A 25,038-nucleotide genomic window follows, 5' to 3' on the forward strand; every position below is an offset into this window, starting at 1 on the left:
CGGTGGGACAGAATGGGATGGTGTGAGAGTTCATCATGTTGATTGGAACAGCGGTGCACAGTTTAAAACTTCTGAATTGTTTTCTTCTGGAATTTTCCATTTGATATTTTCTGACCACAGTTGACCTCAGGTAACTGAAACCACAGAAAGCAGAACCACGGAAAGTAAAACTGTGGAAAAGGCGGGACCACTGTGTGATAAAGTGTAACTGTTAACGTAATTATTCATCCCTTTGTTTTTCTGCAGTGGGACGTTATCAGATCTTTATTATTGTAGATAAGGGTTATACGCATTATTGTGTAAATCTTTGAAACCTTCTTACTCTTTTCCCCACTCCTTTGGGGGCAGAAATAAGCCTTTTAGGGGGGTCGAGTAAAACGATAAAATATTATAGCTAGAAAAGGTTTTACTGTTAATATTACAGATGTTTTCACTAGAAGTTTGTTGACCATAAAGTACTTAGAAACTTTAACTAGTTTTCCATTGCTTCTACTTCTTTCGTTAATACTCTCAATTTTAATCAAAAGGGTGCGGAGGAAAGGATAGAGGAAAAATCATACTATAGATCTCAGTCCTCCTCCTCTCCACCATATGGCCATGAAGGATATATTTTAGAAGCAAGGCACCAGTTGCAATATTTCTACATATTTGTTTATCTTATTAAATTTCACCTCTGTAAAGACAGACTTGTGCAACCTCTCTTGACTTTTTGCGAATACTTTAATGTCTAAATCTTCCTTTGTCCTCAGGATTCAAAAATTTCCTCTATGGAGCGTGGGCTCCGAGACTTGGAAGAGGAGATTCAGATGCTGAAATCGAACGGGGCTTTGAGTACTGAAGAACGAGAGGAAGAAATGAGGCAAATGGAGGTCTATCGGAGCCATTCTAAATTTATGAAAAACAAGGTCATGGTGTGTGATACCGTAATTTTTAAATGGGGTTTGAAAAATTGATGCATGTTCCTACTTCTTTAGTGATGATGGACCTCACGCTGTTTTATCAGGCTTCAGGGAAGAATACTTGTACCGTAATTCTTTCAGATAGAACTTTCCCAGAACTAAAGTCAGAATTACTGATGTTGTATAGTTATTTCAAATTTCACTTCAAAGAAAATTACTTGTATGAGGCTAAGTGTGTATTATCACAGTTTAACATTTCATGTCTACCAGTACTTCTGAGGCGATTAGTAGGATTACATCCAGATGAGTTTTTCTCACTCTATGAAACATCGCGTTCTCTATGTCTTGTGAACAAATTTAGAAGTCAAATTCAGCCTAAGAGACTGAATCCACCTCTCCTTTTTTTTCCTGAAATGGCTTAAATAAAATCGTGTTTTCCCTTCAAACACAGTTCCCTAAAGGAAAGCCCTTTGCGCTCTCCCTTGGAGAGGACCCATGTGTATCAGGTTTATTGTTTCCCACGTGCACTTGGGGTGTATGTATAGTAGGATAGGCATCGCTGAGACATATCAGTCTGTATTATAACCTCAGTCACAGTATTCCTTCTTTAGAGCCAAAGGCATTTATTTTGATCCTATAAACTATTTTAGGCAAATTGGAGGACTTAGTTTATTACAGTTATCAGTTTATCAGGTCTGTGGTGTTTTAAAGATCATAATTTCAATTATAAAATATTAGCTAGAAAATAAGTGTTCCTCCCCCTCCCCCTGCCCCCTATATCCCAATTGTGTTAGTTCCCTAATTTCTCAGAAGTGAAAACTGTTCCTTTAATGATACAGTTTCTGGCTTCTTTCTGTGATACCCATACCTGCATATAAGTCAGTAGAATATTCCTCTGTTATTTTAAGACTCTGTTATCAATGACTACGGCCAATTTCATGTAACTTTTAGAACTTAAAAATTCACATATCCAACTTTCTGTTAGTTTTGATTTATCATTCTAACTTGAGAACAAAATAAAATATCATCTCTGCTTGCCATTTGCTGATTAGCACATTTCAGTCCATTACCCTGTGAAAATAGTGAGCCCATCTAGGGTCCTTTGAAGAGGAAATTAGGGGAACAGATTTGATTGTGTTATATGAGTTATTGTTATTTCCAGTTACTGCTCTGGCTCAAAAGCAGATAATAAGAAGACCTAAGTTGACACATGAGTGAAAAAGAATAACAATGTCGTGGCAGGTAGAGCAACTGAAGGAGGAGCTAAATTCGAAAGAGGCTCAAGGGGAGGAGCTGAAAAAGAGAGCGGCTGGTCTTCAGGCAGAGGTCTTTGCCGAAAGATTTACCCTTTGCGTGCAGTGATCCCACAGTGGGACCCTGCTGCTCTGGCTCTGGGTGCTCACACTTTCACTCTGTGGTCGGCAGCTTGGCCCGGGACTAGCACTGACCAGCCTGCTCTGCTCTTTAACTGACTCCTGTTCACCGGTTTGACCCACGTGCCACCCTGTGTGCAGCGAGCCCTCATGTGCTCTGGAAGCCCTGTCCCTGGTTTTTTATTGTTGCTTTGTCACTGTGTGGATGGTGCTTCAAAGCTGTTTTTTCTCGACTCCTTTCCTGTTAACCAGAAACTTGTTGATTTATGTGAATGGTCTCTTTCTCTTCTTAGGTACAAAGAATGTGCAGATGTTCTAGGTCCATCACCCAGGGTTTATTTGAATCTGATTTCTTGAGTGAAGTGCTTTACCTTCATATGTAGACATCATCTTTAAGTCCCCGATAGGTGATTTTGCAACAAATTTTACTTTCTTTGGAACAGATGTATAGAAGTGATTAGCTTATTTAGTTATCTGGTCAGTTAGAGGTAGCATGAAACTTAGTCTCTAAATCTATTCAGTAGCTCAATCATCTGTCTAGAGAACTTGAAATTCCATTTCAAACTGTGATAAAATGATTATAATAAAATAGCTGACACTTGAGTACTTATTATAAGCATTTTATAACCTACGAAAGTAGGTATATTCTCAACCCAATTTATGGATAAGGAAGCTGAGGTAACACAGTGGTGCTCAGGAAGCACAGTTAGTAAGAGGCAGAGTTTGATTTTTACGCAAGCCATTTGGTTCCAGAACCTGTGCTGGTAAGCTCTGCACTCCACTGCCGTATACTAGGCTGTGCACACATTTGTCTCACAAGTGTCAGGAAAAAAACTGCTTCTGAAAATTACGGTAGGATAAGACTGGAATGCAGCATTAAAAGAAAAAAAAAAAAAACCACTTGTGCTAATTTAGTGTGTTTGCTATTTATGGACCACTTTATAGTATAGATAGAAAAGTGAGATATTTTGCCTAAAAGGGTCCAATTTGGTTTGTTGTAACCATGTATTGTCTAGAGGAGAAGTTGATCTATAACTTTTTTTTCCTCAGCTAGTATTATTAATTTCTTTTTGTGTCGAACAACAGGCTAAACATTCTCTACATTTTTTTGGTTTAATCTGTACGCAGTACAGTGGCACTGGTTTGCTTTCTCCATCTTACTGATTAGGAAACCAAGGCTTAGAGAGGTAGTTACCCAAGAAGACACACTCGTTCGTTCTCACATGGGATTGACTGCAAAAGCCTTACGCTCCTAACTTTTAAGGAAAATTTGTGCTTCTAAACTCTTCTATTTAGGATATTTTCTTCTTTTTCTCAGTCTTTATGGTCAGTATAGCATTATTTGAGGATTATTTAGTAATGCAGATGATGAGGAAACTGAGATTTTATATTTATTTTTGATCACATGGTCTAGAGGTAGCTGGAAATTTGAGTAATCTGTAAGCCATAGTTCTTTAGCTGATGAGGTGAGAACATTTTGAACGTTTCTCCTGACTATTCATTCATACCACCAGTGCGTTTTTAGTGCATTCTGTTTGTTAGGGGTGGGATGTTGGTAAAGGGATGTCATGAAAGATGCTACACCATTACAGTATGTGGCAGCTCCTGGGTACGTATCTGTGTTACAGGATGGAAGTAGCTGCTGTTTACAGCTATCTTCCAGTGATGTCCTTAGCAGCTGCGAGTATTTTGCATACAGTGAGCACACAGAAATGTTTGTTGAATGAATGAATATTCTATTTGTAAGTAGAGATTTCATGCATATGAGAAAAATGCTTGTCTTCCTGATGAAACAGAACAGTAAATTATAAGTTTATTTTTAGTCCTCCTTAAAAGTAATTTTAATTACAGTAAAATTTATTTCATACTTTCTCATGGGAAATTGTTCTCAAAAACTTTGTCCCTTATGCCTAAGATTATTTCAGTCAAAATACTTTAGATACATTCAACTTTTTAAAAAGTATTTTTTGTTTCATCAGTGGTACTGAGATTACTGACTTCTTGTGAAATTTATACTTCCAAGAGTCTATATTTGAGTGCATAGCTACCTTGCTTAGGCAGTAGATACAATGTAAAAACAGATATGATTTCTGTTAATTTGGCTTACATTTAGAATAAAAGAGTAAACATTCTTAGAAACACGGTAGAAATGTAAAGGAGATGTTTGATGTTAAATGTTTTCTAAGTTAAGATGAGAAAAATTTCTGGGGGAGTGAGTGGCACCTGTTGATGTATGGATTACTCTGTCAGAGTAATTCAAATTTGATTACACATGTAGATTCTTAGAGAATGAGATTTTATGCGTTCTTTATTTAGGTTATATACTTTTATCCATTTAGTTGATATGACATGTTGTACGTAATATAACTTTGTAGGTGGAATCTTTCTTTTAGGTCAGTACCCCTAACTCCTCAAAATTGTATAATTTTTAGAAAGCACTTGTTTATAATGCCTTATAACACTAAAGTGGCTTTTTAAGAAGGACTTTATGTACACTTTCATTTGAGAATGAAAAAAAAAAAACAATGAAAAAATAAATGTGCAGCTTTTGAGTTTAAATAGCAATAGTAGGAAGTTTCTTTTTTCTTTCTGTATTCCATCTACACTAATCCTGCTGTATGATTTGAAGTTTCTTATGACTTAATAAGATGAAAATTGCTTTAGTCGTGTTCAGATGCTTACTGCTGTCTCATAGTCATCTAAGTGAATTGGGATTTTTCTTCTTCCATTCCTTTTCCAATGGATTTCAAAAGTTTAGGGGAGACAATAAATGAAAACTGGAAATTTTGCTATTAGTTGAATAAGCTTTGTTTTTTTGTGTGTGTGTGTGGGGGGGGTCAGCTAAGATTAGATGGTGCAAAAAGATGAATTGTGTCCTGTCATAAAGTTAATGCTGTATATCTTGACGTGGATCTGTCAAAGATCCAGATCAGAGGTGGTGGTTTTATTTCTTTCTTCCTTACACTGCTTTTTCTTCTTCTCTAGATTGGTCAGGTGAAGCAGGAGCTGTCCAGAAAGGACACAGAACTACTAGCCCTACAGACAAAGCTAGAAACACTCACCAACCAGTTCTCAGACAGCAAGCAACACACTGAAGTGCTGAAGGAGTCCTTGACTGCTAAGGAGCCTCGAGGGCTGCCATCCTGCAGAACGAGGTAAAAGGAGGTGTGGGATTTGCACGGAGCCCATTCCTTGGCACCTATTCTTGTGTGTTACCTGTGCACTTCTTGTTGTGTTGAGATACGGGAGCTATGAATAATGTTAGGATGGATTCTTTAGCGATGTGGTCAGTTATAGTACTAAACTATAACCATCTTGTTTCTATTGTTCTTGTATCTAACAAATTAAACCGGTGCAGTTAATATATGTTTTTGATACTTCAGACTTTGACTAAGTCTGTGCTTCTAAGTAGACTTTAAACGAATGTTACGAAATGAAACGATAGTTGTAAAAGCATTTGTTTTCACCCGTGGTAAATCTTTCAGTCATGAATGGGAGTGAGCTTGGTCAGCCTGTGTTGGGTTATTAAGTGTCCTTAATTTTTGGTATTATGAATAGCTTTAAGTAGGCAAACTGTGGAATCTAGAAATGTTTGAGATAAATCTTGTTTTGAACTGCAGATTATTAGACACGTGCCTTCATGTCCTGTTTGAAAATAAAGTTAGCATTTTTAGAAATATTAGAAGATTATCTAGTCTGCCAGCCTTGATTAGAGGTAGGAACACACTAAATAATTCCAGGCAGATGAGAATCTATCATATTTGCAATGAGAAGGAATTGATGATGCTATTTGGATTTACTGTCTTAAGGAAAATATTTTCTAAAGATCTCAATGAAATAGAGAATTTAGGTGGGAATAGGTAAGCAGTTCTGCTGTATAGAAGAAAAATAAAGTGTATAGTATGGATTAATTTTTTCTTTTCTTTTAAAGAACAAGATAATAGATAAATAAAGGCATAGTGTAATGAAGAAAGGAATGGGTAGTAAAAAGAAGGCATAAAAACATCTTAGACCCAGAAGTTCAGAATCTTCAAGCGAGGAGGAATGGGAAAATGACCAAAATGTTTCATGTAGTATTTTATTTTTTTACAGTTAGGGATTTTGTTGAAAATGAGAGATTTGGATGATGTATTTATAATTTTCCTTACAACTTATACGTTTTCTATTTTGAAAACGTTTCATTTTATCATGATACCTCAGAGGGATATTTTGGGGTAGATAAGGCTCTGGCTCTGGAGTCACAGTTACTGAGTGTGAACTTCAGTTTTACCACTTGCTACCAGGTGCAGGGTCCTGGGCACATTACTTAAGTTCATTGTGCCTCGTTTTACACCTGTAAGATGAAGAGGAGTTCCTGCCTCATTAGGTTGTTAGCATTAAACTAATTTATTCACTCCTAGTGCCTGGCACATAGTAAGGTCTTTGTCTGTCAGTTATTGGCATCCTTCTAATTCTTGTAATACTATCAGCTAATATATGTAAACTGTTAAAACGGTAAGAGAACATTGTTGCTTTTCTTTTCATTGGCATAAATTTTATGTAGAAGGTCTGCTATTTAACATTTTTATCAAGCTAAATTAAGGTTTATTCAGGGAATTGCAAATACAGAATTATCTGGAAAATGTTACCTGCAAATTTATTAATTTGTGGCTTTATTAGAGATTTTCACATCAGTGCCTGGCATGAATGCAGTACTACAAAAGGGTCAGAAGAGGGCGCCAGTGTTTTGGAGCTGAGCCTGTTGCCAAGTGCTGCTGTGATAGTTTTGGATGGAGGTGGCAGGTGTGGGAACCAGGGAACCAGGCAGTTGGTTAAAGATAATGCAAACACTTAAAAGCTTGTCACCGTCTAATAGATGACTTCTTCCCCTTGGCAACCCATCCTTCTCTTTGTACCCCCCTCTGAAATAGTGTTCTTATTAGCTAGGTCTCACACAGATGGGCTTGTGATTGGTTTCTTGTACCATAGAGAACAAAGACTGTATTTGTGGTCATTCTTGGATGGTTTTTATATTTGTTTTTAGGACTAACTGAGTTTCAGCAATTACACCTGTAAGTTATTAGGACTACTGCTCAAATATAAGGGTCTCATTCTAAAAGATAACAGTAGAAAAGCTAACTTCCTTTTGAATTTGGGGTGATTATATGAATGTTATATGCCTGTTTATCAGGATTTGCTATTTTTTCTTAAATTACCCTGGTGACACTTGACAAGGCTCACTTTTTCCAAAGCAGCTTTCTCCTGTTGGATCCCATAAAAGACAGTTTGAACCAGCTCTTTGAAAGTTCTCACCTATTTCTATAATTGCTATCTTTCTGTTCCTATAATTGCTCTTTTTAAAAAAAATAATTTTATTTATTTATTTTTGGCTGCATTAGGTCTTCGTTGCTGCGTGCGGGCTTTCTCTAGTTGCGGCGAGCAAGGGCTACTCTTTGTTGTGGTGCACAGGCTTCTCATTGCGGTGGCTTCTCTTGTTGCAGAGCACAGGCTCTAGGCTTGCAGGCTTCAGTAGTTGTGGTACGCGGGCTCATTAGTTGTGGCTCACAGGCTCTAGAGCACAGGCTCAGTAGTTGTGGCGCACGGGCTTAGTTGCTCCGCGGCATGTGGGATCTTCCCAGACCAGGGCTCGATCCTGTGTCTCCTGCATTGGCAGGAGGATTCTTAACCACTGCGCCACCAGGGAGGCCCCCTATAATTGCTCTTTATCGATCTCATCCTCCTCTCTGAAGCTACCCTAGACTTTCATCCAGCTCTCAAATCACAAAATTAAGCACATATGAAAAAGAACATGGATTCAGGAGTTTTTTGTTTTTTTGTTTTTTTTTTTTTTAAATTTTAAAATTCTTGAAGGAAAAACGGGATGTGGGAAAAGACCTGGTGTTTTTCCTGTTCAGGGTCCATGGAATGAGGTCCTTTTGTGTTGGGCAGTGTACAGTGTATAGTATCTATGGAATTGCTCCAGTTTTATGAACATCCCCTTTAATTGGTTGACCTTCACAGAGGTGGTCTGGATTTAGTAGCACTGTGGTCAAAGCATGGGCTTTGGAGTCAGACCTAGGCTTGAAATAGCCTTCTACATTTATTAGTTATGTGACCTTGGATGAGTTATCTTACCTCTGTAATCCTCCATTTTCTCATCTGTCACTGAGAATAATAATAATACCAACTTCCTAAGGTTAGAATAGATGTTTAATGTGGCTAGAATAGATTTTTTAAATTATGAAGTTCTCATCTGAATTTGGAGGTGAATATTAAATATCAGTGGGTTTAAAATATCACCACTGGTTTTCTTAGATGATAACTTTGTAGCCCTCTCCCCACCTTTGTACAGATAAACTGTGCAGTGTTGAATGACACATCTCTGCCTGTGGCCTTTTGCAAGTTTCTCTGAGCTCTTCAACCTTTTGTTGGGATGTCAGACAGAACTCAGTGCAGTTGAAATAGCCTTTTAAAAAGGTCTGCTTGTGTACACTCTCAGCCTCATGACCCAACGCCCTTCAGTCATCCTCCTTTCTAGATGGGAACAGTGGGAGATGTGGTGATAGGAAATTATACTTAGTGATCTTCGGCAAGTCACTTAGTTTCGGCTTTGATTTCCTCAGCTTTAAAATTAGGAGTAGTTTAGATTATTTACCTTTTTAAAAGTTTATGGGGACTTCCCTGGTGGCGCAGTGGTTAAGAATCCGCCTGCCAAAGCAGGGGACACGGGTTCGAGCCCTGGTCCAGGAAGATCCCACATGCCGCAGAGCAACTAAGCCCGTGCGCCACAACTACTGAGCCTGCACTCTAGAGCCCGTGAGCCACAGCTACTGAGCCCATGTGCCACAACTACTGAAGCCCACGCGCCTAGAGCCCGTGCTCCGCAACAAGAGAATCCACCACAATGAGAAGCCCGCGTACCGCAACTAAGAGTAGCCCCCGCTTGCCGCAACTAAAAAAAAGCCCACGCGCAACAACAAAGACCCAACACAGCCAAATAAATAAATACATAAATTAAAAAAAAATTTTATGAAATACAGGAAAAATGCAGAAAATAATATAGTAGACAGTACTCAGATTTAACTTACATTTATGTATGACCACATTAGGTGATCTTTAAAGGTCCTTTAAAAGAAAAGATTAAAACAAAAAAAGCTCATTCTAAACTAAATATATTCAGTGAAAGCAGAAACTTTTGTTAGAATCTCAGGTTTTTAGAACTGGTTGGGGCTAGGAATAGGCTAGGAATAAATATTAGGAAGCTGTCATTATGGGGGTAGTGGCTAAAGCCTTAGGGATGAATTGGTTTCTCCAGAGGAAGGTTGTATCGAGTGAGATGTAAAGAGGGGGAAATGACAGCGGATCCAGTGAAGAAAACTGAAAAGGTGTGGTCAGAGAGTTAGAAAGGCAGTGAGTCATATAATTGCAAAAGAGGACTTATAGGAAACATGCCATTGTTACTGGCATGCAGTTACTAGTGCTAATGTGCTCTTAGGTAAACCTGTTTATTGATGTAAAACAAAAGAAGGTTAAGATGGGTTGAGATAATTAATACTTTTGTGGTCAGAAGTAAAAGGCCAAACAGCAAGGTAGCCATTTTTCTGTTCATGTCCTTTGGTAGAGAAAGTCTTGTGGAGGAAAAACCTTCTGATTTTGTTGAAGTTGGCATAACCTGTTTGCCACAGACCTTGATGCTTGGCAAGCTGGTTAGATGCTGTTCCTCCAGCTCAGTTGATGTGAATAAAAAAGGTCTTATTCCTCCTGCCAAGAATGGTGTTAGGGTGATGACTGTGTGTCCTGCTAGTATGTGAGGGCTTTTCCTGAATATGTTTTTTGTGGTTTGCAAAATACGGACCTCACGCAAAATTATACTCTGAATTTAGTTCACACCAAACCAGAAGATCAGTGTAGAATTCAGAGCAATTAATCTAGTAGTAGCAAAGTGGTTTTTGTGGTTATTTTTATCTCAGCTCTCCAGACTAGCCCATTTAAATTCTGCATTGCATGAAAAAGCAGATCAAGAAAAAGTGTACACAGGTGATTTGAATTGAAAAGATCACTTAGTAATTAGACTGTGGGCTTGGGTAGTTTCTGTGGCTAATATTTGTGATATGAAATATTTTTAATATCAAAACCTACATTTCCCACTGCAGTAACACCAAAGGTTTGTATGTTTATAACAGGAGTTTTCATTCTTTACCTTTTTCAGTCACCAATTCTTGTGGGTCTCATACCTGACATTCCCTCAAATCGGCATGCGGGTATTTATGAGTGGTTAGTGCAGGCCCATTTCCGGGTCGCTTAGCAGAGTCAGGGATCTAACGTAAAAGTGCAGCTGGGGCATCTGGGTACTTTTGGTAAAGAAGCAGCAATATGAGGCCTCACAGTTATTATCCTGAGACGTTGGTCCCATCAGAATGAGAAACACTTAGAAGTGATGAGGGACGTTTTCCTGCTGTATTCTGATTCCTGACCCACAGATGGAAAGCCTTTCATTTTTCTGAAATTAATGCTGAGAAGAACTGAGAGACAAGGCAGTTCAAGCTTATCTACAGGTTTAAATGTCTGGGCTTTTGACTTCTGCAATAAGAATTTAATAGTGTATTTCAAGGGTATTGGGTAAAATGTTTTTAAGGTGAGTTGCTTTGTTCTTTTGCTTGTGGTTATTGGGATATATAGAATACAAATTAGAAGTGGAATATATAGTATACAGAATACAAACTAGAATGTAGGAATGAGGTAGAAATGACTTGGCATGAGATTTATTTATTTTTAGATTTCTGGCATGTGTACTTTCTAAGACTTTGACCTCTTTAACTGTGCAGCGGGTCAGAGGGTTCAAGGAGCTCCCTCTTGACTCGCCCTGGCTGATGGATGCCCTGCAGTGGGTTCACTAATAGGAGCCACATCTGATGCTGTCAGATGGGACTAGTAGCCACGTAGGCCGGCTGGAGCTGAGCCTCAACAAACGCCAGGTGGATCAGGGTCAGTGAGTTCTTCTGGCATCTCGACAGCCTGGTCGTTGAATTTCCTATTCACAAGAATCTTCGCTCTGTGGTGGCAGTTCTTTTCTCCCTATTGAATAAATATTCAGTCTGTTCTGACATTTCCCTTCTGGACCTTTTTTCCTTCTTTGCATAGTGGAGTGTTTCTGATTTTAATAGGTAGATGAAGGAAAACTGGGGGTAACTTAAGGAATTTTGTCACCTTGCACTTTAGAAAGGACCATTGGAGAACTCAGTGGTGATCATGTATTCCATCTTTGTTCTGCATTGGATTTTAATTCTTGCTCTGAGCTCTCTAGTGCTGAATTCAGGCACCAAAACTGGAAATTTGTAATGTAACATCTTTTGGATTCGCTGGGCTTGGCTTATTGTAGTTCTACTGTTTGTCAGTAAAACACTTTTTTTGTTTTTGGTCACTGCTGAGTAATCTTTTCTTTTTCCTCATCTTTGAGGAAAAATTTAAGTAGATTGGCTATCTTTACACATGTCAAGTTTCCATTTCATATACTATTCATGGGAAGAACTCATTTAGATCTTCTTCAGTTGCTTTCATTAGCCGTTTGTAATTTTCAGCATACAGAGCCTATACATGTTTTGTTAGATTTAGACCTAGGTATTTAATTTTTTTGGAGTGATTGTAAATGGTCATACATTTTGAAACTTGAAGTTCAGTATTGCATCATATTTATTTTGACCAGTTCACAAAATGTCAACATTTTCAAAAGCTAGTGTAGGGACTTCCCTGGTGGCGCAGTGGTTAAGAATCCGCCTGCCAATACAGGGGACATGGGTTCGATCCCTGGTCCAGGAAGATCCCACATGCCGTGGAGCAACAAAGTCTGTGCGCCACAACTGCTGAGCCTGCGCTCTAGAGCTCATGAGCCACAGCTACTGAGCCTGCGTGCCAAAACTGCTGAATCCCGTGCGCCTGGAGCCCATGCTCTGCCACAAGAGAAGCCACTACAATGAAAAGCCCACACACTGCGATAAAGAGTAGCCCCTGCTCGCTGTAACTAGAGAAAGCCCGTGCACAGCAGCGAAAACCCAACACAGCCAAAAATAAAAATAAATAAAATAAAATAAATTTAAAAAAAAAAGTTAGTATAAATATGCCTCTATTTTCCTTAGTAGTATGTGTACTAAGAACTATTTCAGGCACTTAAAATATAGGTAAAATACTAAAACATTTTAAGATGGTAAATGACGTGTAGGAGTTTTGAATTTTAACGTAGTTGGCTTTACCAGTATTTCTTCTTTACGATGTATCCTTTCTGGGTCTTTAAAAAAAAAAAATCCTTCCATGCTGCCCTGTCTTAAAAGATACTTAAACAGTATCTTTCTTTCTAAAAGTTTTAAAGATTTGCTTTCTATATATAAAGCTTTAATTCATCTAGAATTCATTTTTGTGTATGATATGAGTCAGGGTTCTTCCCCCCTCCCCCAGTATGGGTAGCCAGTTGTCTAAAAACAGTTTATCAGATACTCTGTGCTTTCCTCACTGATTACAGTGTCACCTCTGTTTATATGTGTATGGGTCACTAAATGGTGTGAGTGTGTGTGTCTGGGCTTGCATTTCTGTGGCAAACGTCTGTTGGTTTATTCCTGTTCTAATACCATGCTTTCTAATTTTGCTTACTTAAAAAAATCAAATTTATTGCCATCAAATAAACTGCATATATTCAAAATGTACAGTTTGGTAAGTTTCGGCACATACACCTCTGAAACCAATGGCACGGTCAAGATAAAGAACACCTGTCCCGGGCTTCCCTGGTGGCGCAGTGGTTGAGAATCTGCCTGCCGGTGCAGGGGACACGGGTTCGAGCCCTGGTCTGGGAAGATCCCACATGCCACGGAGCAACTGGGCCCGTGAGCCACAATTGCTGAGCCTGCGCGTCTGGAGCCTGTGCTCCGCAACAAGAGAGGCCGCGATGGTGAGAGGCCCGCGCACCGCGATGAAGAGTGGTCCCCACTTGCCGCAACTAGAGAAAGCCCTCGCACAGAAACGAAGACTCAACACAGTCATAAATAAATAAATAATAAAAAAAGAACGTGAATTTCAAAAAAAAAAAAAAAAAAAAAAGAACACCTGTCCCCAAGGTTTTCTTGTACCTCTTTGTAACCCCTTTCTTCTGCCTCTCCCTGATATTCTTCTCTCCTCCCCACTTCCTCCCTCATATCCAGGCAACCCTCGGTCTGCTTTCTGTTACTGTAATTAGTTTGCATTTTCTAGAATTTTACATATATGAAATCTTACAGAATTAGTGGTTAAGAGCTTAGGATCTGAAGACAGACCATTTAATCTTAAATCCATGCTCCATCACTTCTTTTTAGCTTTGAGATCTTGGGTCTGCTTTCTTCTCAAAGTACCAGTTTTGCCGGTTACCATGGAAAATTGAAATTTTCCACAGGGAAAATACAAGGGAAGAAAATACGGTGCTTGAGAATAGAATTCTGAGGACTTTTGATATACTGTGTATGTGCTTGGCAAGCATATACATGACCATGTGCAGGAAGGTTCAGAAGTCTGAGGGTAGAATGGAGAAAACTGTTTAATACAGAAGTAAAGGTTTGTAAAAATAAACCTGACTGGAAAAAAAAAGATGATGTGAGGCTGTATTTGAAATGATTGCTCAGGCTGGGAGAAAAACAAATAAAGCCAGAATGGAGGTGAATAACAAAAAGTTAGGGATGATAGGTCAGAGGTTATACTATGGACAAAGAGTAGATTTAGTAGGCGTAGAAGAAAGGAAAGAACCGTGTTTCAGAAATAAGATTTTCAGAGTTTGAAAGTTCTTAGGTGGACCTTTCCGGAATGTAATAAGGTTTACCCTGTATCATTAATTAAAGTAGAATAGAGGAAAATTCCAGGTGCAAGAGTGTTTATTGAGGGGGCAGTGGAACTTGTGCTGACGAATTATAAATGGGACCTGAAAAGACGGCTTCCCCTATTTCTGGCTTGGTGAGACTGGTGGCATTGAAGTGGTTGAGAGAAATAGAGTTTAGCAGAGTGGAATGTTGTTTATTTACATGTTTTTCCTCTCCAGCGTGGTCCAACATAATTTGTAAGTACATGATGGCTTATCTATATCAGTCTCAAATGAGACTGGTCTCCTAGGAAATTTTCCACAATACTTATTGAGCAGTAAGTGCCACTAAACATACAGTACTGGTTCTCAGATACCTTATTCTTTTGATATAATATAGTTTCAATATGTTATTGATGTAATAATATAGTTGTGATATAAGGTAATAATAATATTTCCTGATGTTTTGGTATTCTCTCTGTGAGTCATTACCCATATTACCTATTTTTTAAAAAAATTAAGTTTCTCATTGCAGTGGCTTCTCGTTGCAGAGCACGGGCTCTAGGCACACAGGCTTCAGTAGTTGTGGCACACGGGCTCAGTAGCTGTGGCTTGCGGGCTCTAGAGCGCAGGCTCAGTGGTTGTGGCACACGGGCTTAGTTGCTCCGCGGCATGTGGGAATTTCCTGGACCAGAGCTCGAACCCGTGTCCCCTGCATTGGCAGGCGGATTCTTAACCACTGCGCCACCAGGGAAGTCCGACCTATTTTTTCTTTGTGGGTTATTCTACATTCAGACAGGGAAAATAATATAGGACAAGTTCAAGATTAAAGATGTTCTGTAGAAACATACTTGTTATCTTAGATGTGCACTGTCAGTGTGTAGCCACCAGCCACATGTGGCTATTGAGCACTTGAAACATGGCAAGTCCAAATTGAGATGTGACATAAGTGTCAATTACAATATGCATTGGGCTTTGAAGACCAAAGTACAAAACAGAAACGTAAAATAGCTTGTCAATAGTTTTTTTATATAGACTACAGGTTTGAAATGACAATAATGTGTATATATATTAGATGAAATAAAATATATTCTTAAAATTAATTTTACCTGTTCCTTTATCACTGTTTAATGTGGCTGCTAGAAAATTAAAAATTTCAGAAGTGGCTTGCATGTGTGACTCATGTTCTATTTTTGTTGAACAGAAAGAAACCCACCTCCCTGTTTTTCTGTAATCAAATGTGTAACTATTTGCTGAATTATAAATCCTTAGTGGGAAAGCAAAAAAACAAAAGAATTTGGTGTGTGAGTATGTTTAATGAAATTTGCTGTGAATAGATTTTAAACTAAGTACAAAATGCCAATGGCATTCTTCATAGAACTAGAATAATTCTAAAGTTTGTATGGAAACACAAAAGACCCTAAATAGCCAAAACAGTCTTGAGAAAGAAGAACAAAGCTGGAGGTATCATGCTCCCTGATTTCAAACTATATTATAAAGCTACAGTATTCAAAACAGTGTGGTACTGGCACAAAAATGGATACATGGATCAATGGCACATAATAGAGAGCCCAGAAATGCATCTACATTTATATGGGCAATTAATCTATGACAAAGGGCCAAGAATATACAGTGGGGGAAAGACAGCTTCTTCAACAAACGGTGTTGGGAAAACTGGGCAGCTACATGAAAAATAATGAAACTGGACTGCTCTCTCACACCATGCACAAAAACAAGTTCAAAATGGATTAAAAGGACGTCCTTAGTGGCACAGTGGTTAAGAATCCTCCTGCCAATGCAGGGGACACAGGTTTGAGCCCTGGTCCAGGAAGATCCACATGCCACGGAGCAACTAAGCCTGTGTGCCACAACTACTGAGCCTGCGCTCTAGAGCCCGCATGCCACAACTGCTGAAGCCTGTGTGCCTAGAGTGCGTGCTCCACAACAAGAGAAGCTGCCACAATGAGAAGCCCGCGCACCACAACAAAGAGTAGCCCCCGCTTGCCGCAACTAGAGAAAGCCCACGTGCAGCAACAAAGACCCAACACAGTCAAAAATAAATAAATTAATTTAAGAAAATAACCAAAAAACCAAAATGGATTAAAGACTTATATGTGAGACCTGAAACCATAAAACTTCTAGAAGAAAACATAGGCAGTACCCTCTTCAATATCGGTCTTAGTAATTTTTTTTGGATATGTCTCCTCAGGCAAGGGAAACAGGCAAAACTAAACAAGTGGGACCACATCAAACTACATAGTTTTTGCACAGCAAAGGAAACTATTAACAAAGCAAAAAGACCACCTACTGAATTGGAGAAGATATTTGCAGATAATGTATTCAATAAGGGGTCCAAAATATACAAAGAACTCATACAATTCAATATCAAAAAAAAAAACTTGATTAAAAAATGGGCAGAGGATCTGAGTAGACATTTTTCCAAAGAAGACATACAGATGGCCACCAGGCACGTGAAAAGATGCTCAACATCACTAATCATCAGGGAAATGCAAATCAAAACTACAATGAGGAGCAGAAGCAAGAAAAACTACAATCCTGCAGCCTGTGGACCAAAAACCACAGTTACAGAAAGATAGAGAAGATGAAAAGGCAGAGGGCTTTGTACCAGATGAAGGAACAAGAAAAAAACCCCAGAAAAACAACTCAATGAAGTGGAGATAGGCAACCTTCCAGAAAAAGAATTCAGAATAATGATAGTGAAGATGATCCAGGACCTCGGAATAAGAATGGAGGCAAAGATTGAGAAGATGCAAGAAATGATTAACAAAGACCTAGAAGAATTAAAGAACAAACAAACAGAGATGACCAATACAATAACTGAAATGAAAACTACACTAGAAGGAATCAATAGCAGAATAACGGAGGCAGAAGAACGGATAAGTGACCTGGAAGACAGAACGGTGGAATTCACTGCTGCGGAACAGACTAAAGAAAAAAGAATGAAAAGAAATGAAGACAGCCTAAGAGACCTCTGGGACAACATTAAACGCAACACCTGCAGAGCTGGTGCCCAGGCAGGGTGAGCTCTGGAGGAGAAGGCTTCCAGAGTCCCCAACGGTCTCTGCACGGTGGCCCATCCGGTGCCAAACACCTGCCACCCACAGCGAGAAGTCCCAGCCGCTAGAAAATCCAGAAGGGTTCAGGCTCTTTGCCCTTGGGCCGGGTTTCTCCACGGGCTGGGCTTGCCTGTGGCCCCCGCCCCCGCCTGCCCTTGCTCTGTGACACGTACAATGGAATGTCACAGCACCAGGCTGAGCTGTTCAGTGCGTGCTAGACCTCGAGAAGAGTTAGAAGCTAGGGAGCAGCTCTCCCACTTTCACTCTCTTTTCTCAGATCAGGCAGGCAGCAGCTCTGATATGGAAGCTATGGACACCACACCTCCTTCCTGGGCCGTCACTGTCCATTCTGCCCCCGTTTTCCCCAGCCCCCCATTTACGGCTTCGGCTGCCATTGGTCATTCAGCAGGCGGCACCTCTGACCCCGAAGCTATGGACACCACACCTCCTTCCCGGGCCGTCACTGTCTATTCTGCCCCCGTTTTCCCCAGCCCCCCATTTACGGCTTCAGCTGCCATTGGTCATTCAGCAGGCAGCACCTCTGACCCCGAAGCTATGGACACCACACCTCCTTCCCGGGCCGTCACTGTCCATTCTGCCCCCGTTTTCCCCAGCCCCGCATTTACAGCTTCGGCTGCCATTGGTCATTCAGCAGGCGGCACCTCTGACCCCGAAGCGATGGACACCACACCTCCTTCCTGGGCCGTCACTGTCCATTCTGCCCCCGTTTTCCCCAGCCCCCCATTTACGGCTTCGGCTGCCATTGGTCATTCAGCAGGCGGCACCTCTGACCCCGAAGCGATGGACACCACACCTCCTTCCCGGGCCGTCATTGTCCAGTCTGCCCCGTCTCCAAGTAGAACCACTACCCATTTCACACCGCTGTTCCAAGTTCTGGGAACACACCACCCAGTGGTAGCAATGCCTCAGCCCGTGCCTCGACTCAGTTACCTGAAACGCCGGCCAAAAGATAGACCAACCTTTCAAAGTTATGACAGAAAGCTGAGTAAGTTTTACGCGTGGAATTGCAATTACTATTATTAACAAGCACAACTGTAGTGCTTAGACTACAACAAGTACTATTGTAAGTGCTTAGCAAATATTAACTCACTTAATCCTCATAATGGCAACCCTATAGGTACGTAATATTCACCTTTTTGGGGGGAAACTGAGGCCCAGAGAGGTGGAATAGCTTGCCTAATGCCACACAGTAAGTAGGTGGCAAAAACCCAGGACTAAAACCAGACCGTCTAGACTTTCATCACTTTGCTGTGTCACCTTATTATAAGTTGTGGTTAGGGAAAGGACTAAACTGACAAGACTCTGAACTAGAGAAGGGAGAAATGAGAAAATGGGTGATCCTAGAAACTAGAGAGGATTTAGGCTCAGAAATTTCTGGTGATGAGACCCGGAAGAACAAGAACTTGGTTGGAATATTAACTTGGGGTAGTATCTGAATCCATCGAGAAATGGTCTTGTTTTCTTTAAAATTTAGAAAGGCCAGTTGGATGAAGATGAATGAAAAAAAAAGTAGAAAGGAAAAGAGGAAGGTGCCTTAAGTGAGACATAACCTCTTCCCTCTAAGTACTGGGGTGGGCATCCTGTGGGAAAGGATGGAGCTCTCTCTACCAGGTCTGTCACCAGGATGAACAAGGAGAAACATGGCAACCACTGTACTGGTTTTGATGATCCCTCAAAACCAAGGCTTCAGTTTCCGAGAACGACCTACAGTAGCGTACCTGCCATGTGTCAGACATGCCACCAAGTGTGTTTCCAGTCACACATTTTAATTGGAGAAATAGTTGCTATGAGGTACGCATTAGTTTCCTATGGCTGCTGTAACAAATTACTACAAATGTGCTTGCTTAAAACAAAACACACTTATTTTCTTATGGTTCTGGAAGAGAGAGGTCCAAAACCAGTTTCCCTGGGCTGGAACGAGGAGTTGACAAGGCCGTCCATCCTCCTTCTAGAGGCTCCAAGGGAGAATCTGTTTCCTTGCCAGCATTCCTTGACTTCTGGCCACATCAATCCAACCCCAACTTTGTCATCACATTCTCTTTGGAGTAAAAACGCCCTCTGCCTCTCTCTTATGAGAATACCAGTGGTTACATTTGGGTCCATCCAGGTAGTCTAGGAGACTCTCCCCATCTCAAAACCCTTACTTTCATCCCACTGGCAAAGTCCCTTCTGCCATTTAAGGTGACATTCACAGGTTCTGGGGATTAGAATGTGGACATTTGGGGGCAATGGTATTATTCAGTCTACTACAAGGTAGATACTATTATCTTTCTCAGATGCAGGAAATGAAGTTGAGGGAAGCAATTTGTCTCAGGTCTACAATTTCCAGAGTAGAGATTTAAATTCTGCCAGTGAGACTTCAGGACACACTCTAACCAACTTTAATCTGTGTCCTGAACTACTGCATAATCCTTGGTGAAGAGTCACACTTGGGTATCAAGACCCAATTGAATACAACACTATGTTACTGTCTCACCTTTCACTTTATTTGCCTGCTGTATTCATAAGTCTTGCCCAGAGCACAAGAGTTCAGAAAATTGTTATGCAGGTTTACTAAGAGAACGCATTTACTGTTTGATGTGCATGGAGTAATGGAAGGTTTTTTAAAATAGAATATGCCACCAAGTAGTGTTATCACCATTTTACGCATTTAAACAACCAGACAACAACAACGAAAAGCTACAGATGCAAAGGTGTCAGGGACATGTCTAAAGGTTAACTGCCAGGAAAAGGGCTGGAACCAGATGCCAGATGCCCAGGCCTGAATTCATCCTGTCCAGTCCTGATTAAGCACCTGTTCAGACGGCTTGTGGCTCATCACCCAACACCTGAGTCTTTATATCCCAGCTTCAAGACGGAAGTTAGCCGAGGGATCACAGACACTGTGCTAATCACTAATTCGTAATCTGCTATCCCCATCCTTTGTGGGACAGAAGTGGGCACTTCTAAAATCCTTTTCTGCTTGAGAAAGAGCAGAGCAGCCTTTGCTCCTCTGGCTGTGGCCTAATGTGCTTTGCAAAGGTGATTTGGCAAGTGCAGCTGCAAACCCATCTCCAATATCACACGTCTATGGAAAATTCCAGTCAGGTTTTAGACCCAGTCACAGTACATTTTCCTGAGGATCAGTAATGATTTGCTGAGGATCAGTAATGCTCTCCGTATGCTGGCTGACAAGGCCATGACCTCTGCGCTTACTATACTCCCTTTGTCAGCTCCGCTCTGACACAGTTGTCCGCGGGATTCCTTAGGAATATTGGAGGTATTTAGGCACAATTTCAGGGGCCGCTCTTGCCTGTTTCCTCTCATTTCTTAATCAACATTTCCCAGTTGAGACTATAAATAATTCAACTTGGGTAGGTTATCAGAGGCATTCTTCCCTACTCTACTCCATTTGAATCTCTGTGCTCTTCAAGTTTCACATACGTGGCATCACATATTTCCCATCATCGCTGTTTTCAGCAGTCAGGGCTACATAGGTCATTGGCAAGTTCATTAGCCTTTCCATTTCTTTCCCTCTTGACTCTTTAAGAGTGATTTGCTAAAGACTGTCCGCTTCGATGTTTTACAAGGCTCAGTGGTACAGAGGCAATATTGGAATTCTGCCCTGGAGAAATAGACATTCTGTTAATTGTTCTCCTCCTCTTATAGAACAGGAAAGAGATGCATCTATCACACGGTTACTCAAGGTTTCTCTACTTGCATTGCCAAGGATCTTCATAAGACTGGTAATACTCACATTTTCTGTTGGAAGGTAAGTTGCATTCCATAAAATTAAATCCACACCATATGAGAACTTTAGTCTAACCTCTCATCTATTGATTCATGAGGTTTGACTCACTGAGATTTTCCCTCCTCATACTATTGTGAAGAAAAGGAATTGTTGGCCAAATCCATGGTCAAATATTTATATTTGGTTTCCCAGTTTGTCAGTTATCTTTATGTTTGGGTTGCCTTTTGCTGTGCAGAATTCTTTAATTTTTATGAAGTCAAATCAACTCGCCTTTTTCTTTATGATATCTCAGTTTCATGTTCTGCTTAGGGACAGACTTCCTCATAACAAGAGTATGATTTCTCATCCTATCTTACATTCTTCTAGGTATTTGTTTCTTGCAATGGAATGTTACCCAATGTATGCTACACATGCAGTCCTCGCTCTGAACAGTTTGCCCATGCATGAATTTCAGTTACCATGATTTAGTTAAATAATCCCAGGACCACAACAAAACCATCAAATTTCAGTTACTGCCATACTAACTGTGAGGAAGGGCATAAAGTACAAACTTCACAGCTAGTTCTTAACTCCACAGATCACCCGGGATATAACAGATGTGTATCATGGTCAGTGAACAATCAGGTCCCTTCTTTCAAAGTCTGTAGGTGATTGGTCACTGTGCATGTTATTCAGTTCACCTACAGACAGCAAGGTCCATGTATTGCTTAGAATTGAACCGTTTAAGCTTCAAGTATTTTGGAATTTTCCAGCTTTGTTTTTGTTCTTGACTTGCAGTTTGACCTCGCTGCAGTCTGAGAACAGACTTTATATGATTTCTGACATGTTAAATTTGTTAGAGTGTGTTTTATGGCCTAGAATGTGGTTTGTCTTCGTGTGTACTTCATGTGAGCTTAAGACAATGTGTAGTCTGCTGTTGTTGAAGTAGTCTGTAGATGTTTATTATATCCATTTGGTCGATGGTGTTGCTGAATTCAGCTATGTCTGTACTGATTTTCTCCCTGATGGATTTGTCCATTTATGATAAAGCGGTGTAGAAATCTCCAGCTATGATAGTGGATTTATCTCTTTCTCCTTGCAGTTCTATCAGTTGTTGTCTCACGAATTTTGATGCTTTGTTGTTAGGCACATAAACATGAAGAATTGTTATGTCTTCTTGGAGAATTGACCCCTTTATCATTATGGAATGTCCCTCTTTGTCTGATAATTTTCTTTGCTCTTAACTCTGCTTTGTCTGAGATTGATACAGCTTCTCAAACTTTCTTTTAATTAGTGTTAGCATGATGTAGCTTTCCCCAACCCTTTACTTTTAAGCTATATGTGCCTTCATATTTAAAGTAGATTTCTTATATTTGGATCTTGTTTATCGATCCTCTGTGACCATCTCTGTCTTTTAACTGGTGTATTTATACCATTGGTATTTAAAATGATTATTGATATCATTGGATTAATACCTACCATATTTGTTACTGTTTCATATTTATTGCCAGTGTTCTTTGTTCCTTTTTTACCTTTCACTCTTTTTCTGCCATTTCTCGGTTTAATCAAGCATTTTATATGATTCACTTTTCTCTTCCTTGAAAATCCAGACACGATGCACTGGTGAAATTCACTGCAGTACATAGTCCTTTAGAGATGTGGTGTTATAGAAGCATTGCATAGTCTTATGATTAGGTCTCAGTCTTATAATGAGCATGTGCTCCTCAGCTATGAATGTCACAAGTGCCTCTCAGTATTTTCCCTCACCTTAGGTGAAACCCAGTGGCCGGCAGGGGTCACGGTAGGATATTTCCCTTCCCCCAGGTCAGTTAGGCTCTGACAAAACCCCATAGGTTAGGCCTCTGGTAAAACAGTTTCTCCTGAGGGCAGGCCTTATGAAGAACAGCAGAATGCTCTGGTGTATTTCAAAATTGCTCCTTTCACCCTCCCCCTGCCAGAATTCCAAGGGGATTTTCCTTTGACCTTCACCTGGTAGTCACAACCCGGTAGAGCTCAAGAGACAAAACTCGCAAAAGGATAGGGTCTTCCCTGGAGTTTTTACCTCACAGACTTTTCCACACAAGCCTCCAGCAATCCTTCAAATATAGTTCAGGTTTTCCTACCTCACCATTGCTTTCCACAGAGATTTCTGCTCTTGGGTTTCTGTTCCGGTAAGTTGTTACTCTCTGTATCTGCCATCTGCCTCTCCAGTTTTGGGCACGGTGATTTTTCCTGTGACCTCACTTCTCTAATGAATCTAAGAAGAAGTGTTGATTTTTCAGTGTGTCCAGATATTGACCTGTTAGGACAGAGTGGCAACTTCTAAGCTCCTTCCTTGCTGGACTCAAAACTAGAAGTCTCATAAGTTTTTTACAGTGGAATAAAACATGTTAATTTTCAATACTTCTAATGTTTTAGGTTGCACTGTATTAACTAAATACAAGATTTACTAATTTTTTTAAGTCTATCTATAACTTTATAACAAACAAGAAAGTTTCTGGTGTTTTTGTCAGAAAGATTTTAAGGTCATAGAACAATAATATTTTCCCCATCAATCACTGAGATCAACTTTGCACAGTTCAGCTTCTATGATCATTTTTATAGCTCCACAGTGAAGACAGCCTGTACTTTATTTACCCTATATTTTATTTCTCACATATACATGGGTTCCTATTCTGCTTTAATAATCTACTGATGTACTGTTACAGCGTATTAGATTCTTTTAAACTACTGAAATTTGGAGTGTGTTTTGATATTGGATATGGACATTTCTTTCCTCATTCCAACTTTATCCTACTTGAAAAAATCTGCTTTATGGTGATAAATCCCTCTTGATCATAATGACTTTTTAAAAATATGTTGCTGGAATCTATTTGCTAATATTACTTAGAACTTAAGATCTTCAAAGAAATGTGCTTCTAGTTACTTTCTGGGTAAATTTTCCATATCTGATTTTTGTATTAGGACTCTTCTAATTTTTTGATACATTGGAAAATAACTGATGTCTTTCTAAGGTGTATATCTTTGATTATATTTTCTAATTTCATAAAGCTACTTGTATTCTCTACTCAAAACAGGAGTAAATAATGGCTGCATATAACTAATCAGTAATCAGCCATTTTGTCCAGATTTTCAAATGTGTTGGTATAAAGCTACCATAGTATTCTTTCGTAATTAAAAAAAAAAAATTCTCTCTGTGTTATAGCTAGTCCCATCTCGATCATATTTGCCAAATATTGCTTATTTTATTGGTCTTTCTAAAGAACAAGCTTTTGGTTTTATTTGCCAAGTTTACTGCTTTTCTTCTCTATTTTTGACTTTTCTCTTGATTAATTTTGTCCTTCCACTCTTTTGGATTTACCTTGTTCTTTTTCTACGTCTACTGTCCAATACCTGTAGCTTCAAGAGCCATTTTCAACAACTCAACCAGCTCTGCCAGCTGTGTCACGCCCACTTCATCATATGCCATTAGAACTTAATCTCATACACTGGGTGAAGACTCAGCAGCCTTATTTTGCTTTCAAAATTGTTCTATGGCCTTGGATCCTTCTTCTTCTCCTAAATTACCACTATCATCAGGGAAAATTCTAGTGGGCCTAGAATTCTAGGCTTGCCTTTCCTCCAGTTTCATAATAAAAGAAAAAAACATTTCCACCCTTTTTTTGATGTTGATCGAAAATTTAGCAGCACTTCTTTGCACTGTATTCAAATCCCGAAATATAAGCAAGCCTTCATGCACACAGGCTCACTGAAATGTCATAATTTTAAACTATGTATGACCTTGAACAGTGACCTTTCCAAATACTCTACACTCTTCCTAGGTGTTCAGAGTTTTTCATTCCTACATCTTTTACACATGGTCGATTTGTGTCGTAAGTTCTTCCTCCCTCCCACTTCGGAGTGTATATCCAAAGGAAACATCATCATTTTTGAAGAGATATCTGTACTCCCACATTCACTGTAGCATTATTCACAAGAGCCAAGGTATGGAAACAACCTAAGTGTCCATAGTAGATTAAAGGATAAAGGAAACACGGTATATATATACAATGGAATATTATTCAACCTTAAAAAAGAAGAAAATCCTGTCATTTAAGTCAACATGGATAAAACTGGAGGACACTATGCTAAGTGAAATAAGACAAAGACAAATAGTGCATGATGTCACTTA

The 25,038-nt window shown here is 39.7% G+C and overlaps 2 protein-coding genes and 1 long non-coding RNA gene across 5 annotated transcripts in view; 2 read left to right on the top strand and 1 right to left on the bottom strand.

Annotated features, from left to right (window-relative positions):
• LOC130706700 (ELKS/Rab6-interacting/CAST family member 1-like) overlaps positions 1 to 16,681 on the top strand; it is a 33,201-nt gene extending 16,520 nt beyond the window's left edge. The window contains exons 3-5 of one of the 2 annotated variants that reach the window (XM_057539402.1): positions 750 to 911; positions 5,258 to 5,427; positions 16,270 to 16,681. In XM_057539402.1, the coding sequence (XP_057395385.1) occupies positions 750 to 911; positions 5,258 to 5,427; positions 16,270 to 16,657 (720 nt within the window). In that variant the 3' untranslated portion in view covers positions 16,658 to 16,681. The remainder of the gene's footprint in view (positions 1 to 749; positions 912 to 5,257; positions 5,428 to 16,269) is intronic. The other variant, XM_057539403.1, reaches the window with a different exon arrangement.
• Positions 1 to 25,038, top strand: part of LOC130706699 (ELKS/Rab6-interacting/CAST family member 1-like) — a 237,652-nt gene that overhangs the window by 199,585 nt on the left and 13,029 nt on the right.
• LOC130706702 (uncharacterized) overlaps positions 1 to 25,038 on the bottom strand; it is a 64,811-nt gene that overhangs the window by 11,030 nt on the left and 28,743 nt on the right. The gene's annotated exons all lie outside the window — the stretch shown is intronic.

Source organism: Balaenoptera acutorostrata, unplaced genomic scaffold (assembly GCF_949987535.1).
Source record: "Balaenoptera acutorostrata unplaced genomic scaffold, mBalAcu1.1 scaffold_376, whole genome shotgun sequence".
NCBI lineage: Eukaryota > Metazoa > Chordata > Mammalia > Artiodactyla > Balaenopteridae > Balaenoptera > Balaenoptera acutorostrata.